Below are 13,687 nucleotides of genomic sequence, written 5' to 3' on the forward strand. Positions count from 1 at the left end.
TACTGACACGAAGTTGTAACATTTGTACTGAATAAAATTACAACTAAGAAAATGGAGAATTTGCAAAAAAAGTTCAAGATAGTGAGAGAACAAGAAAAGAAGCTATAATAGCCTTATTACTAGGGAACGGATTTTGTTTCCTATGTCCTAGATGTATGTTATTCAGATGTCATGTGGCCATACGAATGTGGGTTTTGTGAACCTTTTCCAGAGGCATGATAAGCCGTGGATGAATAGGAGGGTTGAGAGTGTAAATCTGCGGATTGACTTGGCTCAATTGGAGAGGGACATGGCCCACATTAATATTATAGACACATCTTCCATTGTAAGAGAGGAATACACTAATCATGGACTGCATTTGAATTCTCGAGGCAAGGACTCGCTAACGCGTCTCATTGCTGACAGTCTTCAATGTGACCATGGCAAGTGTGACAATAAAATTCCTGTTGTAATCCGTCATAGGGCTTGTCCTTTTTTAGGGTAAATAAAAAAAGTAAAAAATAACAACAATAATAATAATAATAATAATAATAAACAGAATCAACAAATCGTAATTCAATCAACATTCAGTGTATTCCATCAGAATATAAAAAGTATAAGAAATAAGACTGATGAACTCCTTGCATCCTTAGTTTCCGAACATTTAAATCCGAATGTGCTATATATTACCGAACACCATATGAAACAACAGGAAATATTCTCTCTCACCGGAAGGATATAAATTAGTTGCTAGTTACTGCAGACAAACTCTTGAGGATGGAGGCGTGAGTGTATTTCTCAAATCTGACCTTAAATTCAAAAATATTGATCTTTCACATTTTTGCAAAGACAGGGATTTAGAAATTTGTGCTGTTGAATTAGAAAATGAAACATATAATTTCATTATAATATGTCTATATAGAGCACCATCTGGAGACTACGAAAATTTTATTCATTTATTGGAAAAGGCACTAGAATACTTACAGAAACTGAAACGTGAATGCATTATTTGCGGAGACATCAATGTCGATTATCTAACAGAAAGCAATAGGAAAGATCAACTAAATTCATTGCTAGCATCTTTCAATTTAATTTACACAGTAAACTTTCCGACCAGAATACAAGGGGATTCAGCTACTGCAATAGACAACATATTCATCGGAAAAGAAAAAATAGGTATATCTCAAACAACCCCAATAATTAATGGTCTTTCGGATCACGATGCTCAACTCCTAAGTATAAATATTAACACATCATCAAAAAAACCAACTAAAGTGAGATTCAGAAATATAAACAGGGAATCATTAAATGATTTTTAAATAAACCTTAAAAATGAAACATGGGAATCAGTAAACAGTCAAAGTGATATCAACAGTAAATTCAACGAGTTTCATAAAACATTTCTAAATATTTTTGAATCTAGTTTTCCTGTAAAGTATAAAAATGAAACAATATGTAACAATAGATGGATTACACAAGGTATTAAAATCTCATGCAAAACCAAGAGATCATTATACATACAGAGCAGAAATAGTAATGATACAAACTTAAAACAACACTATAAAAATTATTAAAAAATATTACACAAAGTAATTCAAAAAGCTAAAGAATTACACTATAATACAACAATACAAAACTCTGATAATAAAATCAAAACAACTTGGAACATAATTAAAAAAGAAAGTGGACGATCAAAAAGTAAAGTAACAAACTATACCCTTATATCTAACAATACAAAAACGTCAGACCCAAATGAAATTGCAAACATATTTAACAAATATTTTCTTACAATAACTGATAACCTCAACATCCCCCAAGATAATGTTACTAACAGTTTAGATTCTTTAACACAATATTTTCCGACAAAATTCCCAAATATTCAAATATTTCCAACAAACAAACAAGAAATAATTGCAATTATTAAAAATCTAAAGTCAAAAAACTCCTCAGGGTATGATGAAATAACAAGCAAAATATTAAAAGCGAGTTCAGATATTATAGATGGGCCATTAAGTTATTTATGTAACTATTCAATGTTCAATGGTATATTTCCTGAGAGATTAAAATATTCAGTGGTTATTCCTATCTTCAAAAAGGGAGAAACAACGTCTCCAGAAAATTACAGACCCATATCACTTCTACCAGTCTTCTCCAAAATCTTTGAAAAAGTAATGTGTAAAAGATTATATCATCATCTAGGAAGATACAACATTTTAGTCCCAGAATAATTTGGATTTAGGAAAAATAAAGGCACAGAAAATGCAACATTTAGTTTAACTGACAAAATTCTGGAGGCAGTAAATAAAAAATTACAAGTTGGAGGGATTTTCTGTGATTTATCCAAAGCATTTGATTGTATAAATCATAAAATGCTGCTAGATAAATTAGATTATTATGGAATTAAAGGTGTTGCACACCAATGGTTTCACTCATATCTCATAGATAGGAAACAGAAAGTTGAAATCAATACAACTATGAAATCTACATCGACATGGGGAACTATTAATAATGGAATTCCTCAAGGATCAATATTAGGTCCCCTACTTTTTCTAGTGTTTATAAATGATCTTGCCCCCCTTATAAAAGATGTAGGTCATCCCATATTATTTGCAGATGACACAAGTATAGTAATTACAGCCAATAACTCCAACACATTCCAATCTTCAACAGAGGAAATTCTCTTCAAAATATGTGACTGGTCCTCAGTCAATAAATTAGTATTAAATTGTAACAAAACTAACATAATTCAATTTAAATCCTGTCCAAATTCAACGTCGCAAATTTCTAGCGCAATAATTAACAATAGATCCCTATTAGAAACAACAACCAAATTTCTTGGCTTAAAAATCAATGATGTGTTAAATTGGAAAAATCATATTAAAGAAATTACCCCCAAACTAAATTCAGCTTGTTTTGCTATTAGATCTATGCAAAAGATAGTAAATATCAATATCTTAAAAACAATATACTTTGCATACTTCCACTCGGTAATGAGTTTTGGAATAATATTCTGGGGAAATTCCACAGATAGTAACAATATATTTCTATTACAAAAAAGAGTAATTAGAATAATAGTAGGTGCGAAATCTAGGGAGTCGTGTAGGACTATTTTAAAAAAACTACAAATAATGCCCATGGCTTGTCAGTATATCTTTTCATTAATAGTCTTCCTCGTATGTAATCGTGAAAACTTTGTAACTAATTCAACAGTTCATAGCACAAATACACGTCAAAAAAATGACTTTCATACTCCATTGGCAAGTCTATCGTGCTATCAAAAAGGAGTGCATTATATGGCAGTAAAAATTTTTAATAGCCTCCCTATCGATATAAAAAATGAAACTCAAAACATAAAATTATTTAGGGCCAAATTAAAGAAGTACCTAATTTCTCACGTCTTCTATTCTGTAGGTGAATTCATGACATTCAATAACACTTCATGAAATTGATACTAAAACTATGTGTTGTACTAGTAGACTATATTGTAAATCTCGTCTGTATATATTTCATCTAGACTGTGACTATAAATTAAGATTTTATAATAGTATTAAGTTTTTTGACTTGTTCCATATTCTAGCTGTAAGCATGTATGAATACCATGGAATGTTAATAAATACAATACAATACACCTCTAATTGAGGTTCTGGCTGATATGTATATCTATTATCAGGCAGTACATCTCACTTGATGATATGCGATGTATGCAATTGAGGAGGAAAGAAACTGGCCACCCTACCCCATTAACTCCTGGCCTAGTTGCCTCATAAGCGGTGTCATGTTGGTATCACTTGTGAGGTTCAGATCTGTCTTCGGACAGTTGATTAAACAACATGCACACAGGATTCCTCTATTAAAATTCTATGGAACCTAAAACGCCTAAATGAACTATAAACTTCTATAGGCTAAATGCCTAAAACCTGAAAAGTATCTTTTTAGTATTTTTCGTATATTTAAAATAAAAATACTAGTATTAAAACTGCAAAAAATCCCCTATCGAAAAAAAGAAAAGATACTATAAAAATACTATTAAAAAAATGTCTTACAGGCAAATTCGTCCCATATTGGACTTAGAAGAGGAGGGAAGAAGATTTCACCTCAATTTTTGGAACCAAAGTTCGTTTGGAAAAGTCCATCCTAGCATAAAAGGGGTGGTAGGTTGTTCAGGTCAGGCAAGAATTTACAAATTAGTTTTCACGTCAATTCAACCCTATTATGCAAAAGGAAACTGATCAATCAGCAATCAGTCTCTTTCAGTGTTACAATCTGAGTCTTCAATTCAGCAGCACTCATTGTCTGCACCAGTTCTATGAACATAAATTCCACCTAAAATGTAATATCGCTAAAATTAAAATTATTAATTGTTGATTTTACATAAACTCCTAAAAATCATACTAAATTCGATTTCATAAATTGTTAAATCTCTCTTTTTAGCACTTCCCTTCTCAATACTACGAGGCACGTCCATAAAGTAACTTTCTCATTCGTCTCACAGCTAGGAAACCATAATATGTTGTGCAAAGCAACTGCGTGTACGTGATAGAGTAATGTCCTGGCATGGCGCATGCGCTAGCGGAACTTCCCGAGTGCTCTCAGTAGCTTTGTTGCATTGGTTGAAGATGGACGTTCCTATTCCAGCTCCTCCTGAGTGTGAAGTGCGGTCAGTGATAAAGTTTTTGAATGCACAGGGCATAGCGCCGATTGAAATTTATCGTCAGCTGTGCCAGGTCTATGGGCCTAACGTCATGAGCAAGCAGATGGTGCGTTGCTGCTGTAGACAATTTTCAGCAGGATGCCAAAATGTGCATGACGAGGAGCACAGTGGGAGGCCAACCATCATCACAGACGATCTTGTGGAGCAATGCAGTGATATACAGTACAGTATTATAGTATAGTATAGTGTTAGATATTAAATTGAATGAGATTAGTAAACTTTAGTAATGTTATGACTAATGAGTGAGTTGCGATATTTATACAGAAAATGGGATTTTAATCAAGATGATTCACCAGAAGGCTGATTTAATGTAAGTAGTGTTAAACAGAATATTTTGTTCTTCTTGCAGTTTGCGGCATGCCATTTTGTTTTCCGAGTATACAAATGATAAAATATTTAATTTTAATTTCACATCTGAATAATACAGAAACCTGTCCACAATGGAAAAAGAATAGGACCATGACACTTCCGCCTTGAACAGGTTTCACTGTACTTGTTTTCCACTATTCTGTGTTGTAATTCTGTCAGGCTTACGATAGCATACATATGTATTGCAACAGTCGATGTTACTAAGTGAAACATGAACTAATACGAAGATGCTCTGTCTATGTATATTGTGGCTCAAAAAGTGTTAATTGGTTATCACAGTTTGATATGACTTCAATCAACAATTCAGAAGGAGCTGCCGTGTGAGAACAATATCAACAGCTGCCATCATCAATTCGTAACCAGTGGGTGTTTGCATAAAGGAAAAAGTCTGGGCTATCCGTGCATGTCCATTGCCAACATCGAGTTAGGGAGGCATTGCAACATATACTGCAGAAGCCAAACAGAGAAAAGTTTGTAGCTACAAATGCCAACAGTAATTGTATAGAAGGTGTTATTTAACAACAAGGGTACATTTCACAGAAGACATAAAGGAAAATGGAGGATGACACATCTGATATTCAATAACAAAGCAATGTTCCATCTCAGAGGGTATGTTAACTGCCATAATGTCCATACCTGGGTAACTGAGCATCCACATTACGAGATTAAGTAGAAACATATTCCCCAAGGTCAACTCTCCTGCATCATCTGTCACACACAGATTTATGACATTTTCCTTCTTTGTGCAAGAAACAGTGTTGGAAATCTGGCTAATTCCACAATTAGACAGAGATTCAGATAGCTATCTACATTTTCTAGCAGGATGGAACACAATGGAAATGTTAAAATAATTATGTCCTCCCACAACAAAGGATAGCACATTCTGGAGCCAACAACCCAACCCTATTCTGGCGACCACCCCAGTCTCCGGACATAACTCCATATGACTTCCCTTTTGGGACACATCAAAGATGAAGCAGCATACCACCCATGGTTCAAAATATAACAAAACTTCAAGACAGCATTCATTCTCAACACAATGTATGTAATCACACAGGACATGATTACTCATATTTGGCAAGGAATGGACTATTGTCTAGACATCTGCATCTGAATGATAGAGACAAGGAGCACCTTTTTCTTCTTATTGCTAAAGTTAATACCGTATTCCTGTGTTAGTTAATGCTAGAGTTTCTCTATTTTTAGGTTACACTCCCACCAGTAAGGTGCTTAAAATGAGTTCAATTAAGGTAATAAATTGTCGTGCGCCAGTCTCCGTTGGACGTCCCTCTGCAGAATGCTGTAGTCGCAGGTGTAGAGAGGGGAAACGGGAGTGACGGGACAAGATAGGCCGAACTGGGTGGGGGATGATGTTGGAACAATGTTAGGCAATTGTCGTGCGCCGGTCTCCGCTGATGTCCCTCTGCTGAATGCTGTAGTCGCAGGAGTTGAGAGGGGAAACGGGAGTGACAAGACAGGATAGGCCGAAGTGTGTGTGTAGGGATGATATTGCGATGTTGAAAGGAAACACTCTGATCATAGATAGAGATTTATTTCAATAATTAGTTCCTCTACTGGGTCGTGGGCAGGGGAAACGGGAGTGTCGTTAAAATATGACGAATATTGAAATATATGTTCCTATCACTCTGCATGAGACTAGTTGAAGATCTATGGAGCTATGGCGGGAGATATAAGAAATTAGGGGTAACTGGAGTATCTGGGAAGAGGTGAAACTAAACTTGCTCGAATGAAAAGGGGGCGGCTATGGCGATTATGAGGAAGATGTGAACTAGGTACCTTCACCTATCGACCTCGCAAACATGGCCCGCGACTCTGACCGATGAAGAGATGGGATGCAGTTATCGAGCTCACTAAACATGGCCCGCGACTCCGACCACTGCAGGGGGTTTGAAGGAAGGACTAGGGTTGAGCAAGCCAGGGTGAATGTGGGAAGAGAAGGTGAGAGAGTGAAGCGCTCAGAGGAGAAGAGAAGTGGTTAGTTTGAAGGTGAGAGGCTCTCTGCATTATAGCGATGAAACCCACGGTTATAAAGGTGTGGGGGCGGCTGGCTCCCCCACCCGTCACGTGACTAGTGACGTCACATTGGCGCCAACCAATGGGGAGAAGGCATTTCCCCCACTTACGATATGGGTAGCGCCTGACTGCGCTCTTGTGGATTTCAAGTGAACCACTTGGGTGGGCTGCACTGGCTACACTGGCAGGGTGAGTGATGCACTATCGGCAAGGCAAAGTAGCTGGTCATTGAGAGTAAAGTGCTTCTACTACCTGGGTGGCCAACAAGGGCAGCGAGGGTGGAAGGCAGGGGGAGATGACCGTCTGCTCTCTAAGATTTGCCATGTGGCGGGTGAAACTAGAGAATAAAGAAAAGTCGAGGCAGGCTCGCAAGGAGCATAATGAAGGAATCACAACAAAATGATGAATATTATGAAGTTCCAAATAATGAATAATCTAACCATACAACAAATGATCTATTTTTCATCAAAATATTAAGGGATTAAAACAAAATATGAATGAATTGATCACTGCTTTAGCAAATATTACCAACATATAAATATTTGCAAGAACAGAAATATAACAGGAACGTAGATCAAGCCTCCTCAGTTCTCCTAAGCATATATGACGTACAGATTGGGGACCAATAAATCAAGAAATGTATTCACAGCAGTAACATTTGCAAACAAGGCTTAAGACAAAATGCTCTCAAAAATGCAATCAACACATTTAAGTAGCTGTGCACAAACGAGCTTTCAGAAGAGACTACTGAACAAACCTGTAATTGTTCATTCTCCTCTTTCTTAATAGACTCCATCAAAGGCTTAATTACAGGGTTCAGTTTCTCTGGCAGGCATCCCAACATGGTTACTGCACCTGCTAAAGTAGCTTGAGTTCTGAAAATAAGTGAAAATATCAACATCAAAAGAAAATGTAAGGTACTATGTGTTTTTTTTTTTTTTGTATAAACATGGGTTTTCTTAGTGTTTTCTACACTACTTAAAAGAGCATCATTAGATTAACCATATATAAAACTGAATGCACACAAAAGTTCATCAGCAAATAAGTAATGTAACTCGAAAGCATTCCCCCTCCCCACATCTGTGAATCCAGAGTATTATTGTATTCCACATACATTCTCTATCCTTGAAAGAGCACAAATTTGTGTATATGACCTTACTCAAATGAATACTATGCTGCATTCTCATCTTCTCCACTTTCACGAAGAAGAGAGTTGACATACAATTATTGTGGTTGTATGCTGTAGCTTTTGACTTCCAATGGCAAAGAATTTTCATCATATTAAAAGCGAACATTTGCAAATTATGTCCAATGCTGATGCATAAATTAGTAACATAATTAAATTCTCGAAAATTGGCTCTTCATTGGCATCTTTTAAATGACAATGTAAATGACCAGAAATGAAGAATTCACGCACACATCTCAATTAAATGAGTTGTAAAAAGAAAAAAAAAAGCAAAGTCACCAAATTGAACCTAATCTAATCAAAACAAAGCTAATTTAAGAAAATATAAATTTAAATTATCTGAAACAGCACAACACAATTACAGCTTCGTATGTTTTAACACTGAATTACAATAGACTCACTCACCACGGAAATAGTAATCCAAACATCAGCACATCTTCTTCTTTTGTTTAAGCTTTCGCTTGTTTGTCTTCACGCTTGCTCTGACGGAGATGAAAGACATCCTTCTTTCCATCTCTTCTTTGGGCGACCTCTTGTCCTCCTCCCGCATGGTATAAAGTCTCTGGCTGCTCTGATCAATCTATTTCTTTCTGCTCGTTCTACATGGAAATTCCATTCTCGTCTTCTTGCTTTTGTGAATTTAACCACATCCATTATATCACATTCTTGTCGGACTGTTTCATTTTTTACTTTATCTAATCTTGTTTTTCCTAGTATTGTTCTTAAGAGTGTTCATTTCTGTTGTCCTCATAGGTTGTTTGGTTTTACTAGTTTCTGCTCTAGTTTCTTTACCATATGTTAGAATTGGTCTGACTGCTGTTTTATGTATTTTTATTTTACTTTATGTATTAAGGTATTTATTTTTCCAGACCACATCACGTAGACATCCTGAAATTCTAGCTGCTTTTTGTGTTTGATATCTTACTTCATTTATTATATGGCGATACTCGTTATGTCCACTCCGAGGTATCTAAAACTCATCACCTGTTCGATCATTTTTTTTTTCTATTTCCAGTTTACATCTTATTGGTTCTTTTGAGACACACATATATTTCTTTTTTTTTTTTCTGAAGATACCTTCATATTATATTTCCCTGCATTCTTTACAAAATGATATAGCAATCATTGTAAATCATCTTCAGTACTAGCCATCAGTACCAAGTCATCAGCATAAGCTATTATATTAAAATTTTTATTTCCCATCAAATAACTTCGTAAATCTCTCACACTATATATAATTTTGTCCATTATTAAATTAAATAATAAGGGACTGAGGGAATCACCTTGTCTTATTCCTTTTTGACATTTTATCTCATTTGTCATTTGTTCTTCTATACAAATTTTTGTTATTGTATTTTTATTCATTTCTTCTATTACTGCAATTATCTGTTCTGGTACTTCTTTTTCTCTTAAAATTCTTGTTACATCATCTGGTGGTGATGGTGGGGGCGGTGGCAGTGGCGGTGGGGGTGGTGGTTCATTATTAAGAAACAAGCGAATAGTACATGTAATTTGGTTCAGCTGTTAAGTATACAGCATGCAACTTGGCATAACCTCATCCTCAACCATATTCTGCACAAATAGATTATCTCCCTTGTATGTGAACACTGTGAATGGACAACCTATGAGGTGCTTAGTATCAGTTTTGTGAGTTAAAATGTTCAATTCTACCTAGTTTTTGTGGTACCTACTTTGTTTTGGTGTGCTTATTTTCTCTTATGATATTTTTAACGATATAGTGAAGATATGTCATGTAATGAGGGATTATAGAAGATAAGGTCGAAGGACCACAAAAATTAATCTGCACAGGAACCCTCAAAGCATTAGCTACACCACTTTTCTGTATAGAGGTAAACTCAACCCAGTGGAAATAAAAAAAATTCTGTATGTATTTATTGGAAACTGTCTGCTGAGGGAAATTACATTTGAATATCCTATCCTTTGGATTGCAGAATTTTTTAATTATCTGCAGTTACGGGTTCTTACTGAACATGTTAGAGGGTTATCATAAAGTAAAGGTTTTACAGCACAATAATTAAAAATTACAATGTTTGAATTGGGCTACTTGTAGCTCTTAAAGGTGAAAATAATCACTTACGAAATACTAAGTAACATCTGATCAGAGCTGGTTTGCGACACTGCTCCTTGAATGGCTCGTCTGCGCTCCTCCAAAGTCTCAGAAACTTTCGGCTTGAGCTTGTGTCCTGACAATAACTGCTGAGCAACAGGTCCACTGAGTTGCTGGATCTGCTCTAATGTCAGCACCTGTTATGAAATAAAATATTAAAGCAAGCAAATCTACAACAAGAATACGATAATAGTACATTTATGTTAATATCAATATTAACCTTAACACCAAAGTGGAGATTCTGGAGAGTTGAAAAAGAAAAAAAAAAAAAAACTGTTGGAGTGGGAGTGAGGGTGGTGGTGATGGTGGTTATTATTATTATTATTATTATTATTATTATTATTATTATTATTATTATTACCATCATCATTATTAACAGCTTTCGAAACTATGGAAGCTGTTTGCTGCTGAATTGAGAAAATTTATCATCCTACTTTATCTATCTACCAGCCTCATGGTCTAGTGGTCAGAACTTCTGGCTATAGTTCATGAGGTCCCGGGTTCGATTCCCGGTTAGAGCACAGGAATTTTTCCTTAAAGGGGATTATTCCTGTGTTCGTCCATGGTCTGGAATTTAGGTTAAGTTTAGATTTAAGACCTCTCCTGGCACCACATTATCATAATGATCCTATCACATCATCGGGGTAATGTACAGGCACCCCAACCTCAGAAGTGGGTTACAATTAAGCCACAGCCAGGAGAGAAGACCAGAAATGTCGAAAGACAACCTGGTGGCATTGGAAAAAAAAAAAAAAAAAAAAAAAAAAAAATCTATCTATATCTATATAGATCTTCCAATAACACATTTTTAACAGTTTCATTCTTTTACCAAGTTATCTAAAGATATAAGTTTGGTCTTCTCACTGACTTCTGTTCATGTGGTAGTTCTTCCAAAACTCTCTCGATTTTGTTTCCCTATTCATTTCAGCCTTTTAGCTTTGATTTTTGTAATTATGAAATAGAGTAAAAGAAAAAGTAAATTGAATAAAATAGGAAGAAAGAACAACATAAAAAGGCTACCTAAAACACTGTTCTATAAGAAACCAGTAGAAAAAAGAGAGTTGGGATGACCAAGAAAACAGACGAAACACACACAAATCTCAACTGTAAAGTGCACAAAATCAATACTGTAATTTGAATAACAAAAAATAGCACAGCATATGAACACTTCCTCGGTAATAACATAATGTTACTGAAAACAAAAATACTTACCTTCCCATATGTGTCAGAATCCAATGGTAACTTGTAATGTTTGAGCATGGCCACAAAATCCCTGGCCTCTTGCAGCAGTCGTGTGAAGGACAGAGCAATCTCGTCGAAGTAGACGCTCTCATTCAGACATTGGTGAAGACGAATTCTTAGTATGTCAGGACACTCAGTAGTGGAAGTATCAAGTCGTGCCCATTCCACAATAACGAGGCCAGCAACCATGCGTTGTAAGGCAGACTTGGAGTTGAGGTAGGTCAACAGCAACTTTACATAAATAACAATAGGGTTTTCATCTTCTGTCATGTACACAATGCCAGGTGCTGGCTGCACAATGTAGCAAGACAGCAGTCCTAGAAAAACAAGAAGTTACATCATTAAATGGTAGTTTAAAATACACATTTCACTATCACTAACAAAATACATACAAAGGACAGAGATATGGGAACTGGATAAGACTCACTCCAGAGAATATTACATTAATAATTCATTTTCTGTCTTATATTAAACCACTTGCTTGTAATCATGAATTATCAGTGATGTCAACATCTATGTGTAACTATTTGAAGTTTCTTCTCGCATTTTTATTACGTCTTGTGATTACAATACTTTCCTCTATGTGTGAGAAAACAAGAGAGTTAATGGCTTTATTGTCAAGAACTCAGCATTAGTTAAAGGTGTACTGAACTAAAAAATCACATTCTGTGATAATATATTTTAAACAATATGCATTTGATTATACACACAATGGCACAAACTAGACCTTTCTACAACTAATGGTTTCAAAATAACATATCTCTATTTTATTTTATTGGGTTATTTTACGACGCTGTATCAGCATCTCAGGTATTTAGTATCTGAATGAAATGAAGGTGATGTAAGTGAAATGAGTCCGGGGTCCAGCACCGAAAGTTACCTAGCATTTGCTCATATTGGGTTGAGGGAAAACCCTGGAAAAAACATCAACCAGGTAACTTGCCCCAACCGGGATTCGAACCTGAGCCACCTGGTTTCACGGCCAGATAAATACATTCTACTCTGACACAGATTGATTACACAGCTCCAAATATCAAAATGATGAACCAGCTCGGGCTGGAATATATTCCAAATTATTCAGATTTTATTTGTCTACAGGGAGTCCTTCTACTCACTTTGATGGAGAAATTGCAGCAATCAACAGGGCATTAACACAACTTATTTATTAAATTAATATGTTAAAAAATGCTGTTACTTTTAGCAACTCTATTTCTACAATCCAAGCCATAGCTCCAATCAATAGTCCTACAAAATTTCAAAAACCGCAGAAATTCAATTATCCATACACATACTGGGAAAACAAAATAAAAACCTGTATCCCAAATGGATCCCTGCCCATTGTGGTACTATGGCCAATGAGACTGCAGATTTTTTGGCAAAGAAAGGAACTAAAATATTACAAGTACCCTTGAAAAAGATACCTTATCACAGTGCCAAATTGTTTATACAAACACAATTTCAAATCAAAATTCTAAAGAAATTTCAAGAAAACAGTAATAATAAATCTTGGTCACTATTGGTTACTGAAAAAGAACATAAACCAGTACCTGATTCTCCTCGACATGATGCAGTAGCAAATTTTCGGATGCTAACTGGCCGTGACTGTTTAGCAGTACATCTGTTTAAAATTGGAATTTTCGGTTCACCAAAATGCATCCTATGTAACCTAGAAGACTCTTTGATGAATCAAGAACATTTACGAAAATGTTCAGCTTTGACATCAAATCTTTTGGATTCGGACTCTAAATTATACTGGGAAGCTAGAAGGCGAATGGAGAATTTCCAAGTGCCTGGCCAGAATTTGGCTCCTAGCAATTACACATCTCTTCACACACATGGAGAAGTGACTTGCTTCTCAGCGGTTTGATGAAGGGTTTAAAAGTAGTGTTGAAGGGTGGTTCAAGTCCCAAGCACCAGAGTTCTATGTAGAGGGGATTTCAAAGCTGGTTAAAAGATACAATAAGTGTCTCTATTTGAAGGGTGACTATGTCGAAAAGTAGTATAAGACTGTAGCTTCAACTTGTTATAATAAAATGTT

General features: G+C 35.6%; 1 protein-coding gene across 1 annotated transcript in view; it reads right to left on the bottom strand.

Moving 5' to 3' along the window:
• The window catches only part of Hel89B (histone acetyltransferase 1), a 166,693-nt gene that overhangs the window by 96,662 nt on the left and 56,344 nt on the right, over positions 1-13,687 (bottom strand). Inside the window, exons 14-16 of the mRNA XM_069841318.1 lie at positions 11,620-11,966; positions 10,378-10,544; positions 7,851-7,968 (exon numbers count right to left, since the gene is read on the bottom strand). Coding sequence (XP_069697419.1) covers positions 7,851-7,968; positions 10,378-10,544; positions 11,620-11,966 — 632 coding nt within the window. The remainder of the gene's footprint in view (positions 1-7,850; positions 7,969-10,377; positions 10,545-11,619; positions 11,967-13,687) is intronic.

Source organism: Periplaneta americana, chromosome 12 (genome assembly GCF_040183065.1).
Source record: "Periplaneta americana isolate PAMFEO1 chromosome 12, P.americana_PAMFEO1_priV1, whole genome shotgun sequence".
Classification (NCBI taxonomy): domain Eukaryota; kingdom Metazoa; phylum Arthropoda; class Insecta; order Blattodea; family Blattidae; genus Periplaneta; species Periplaneta americana.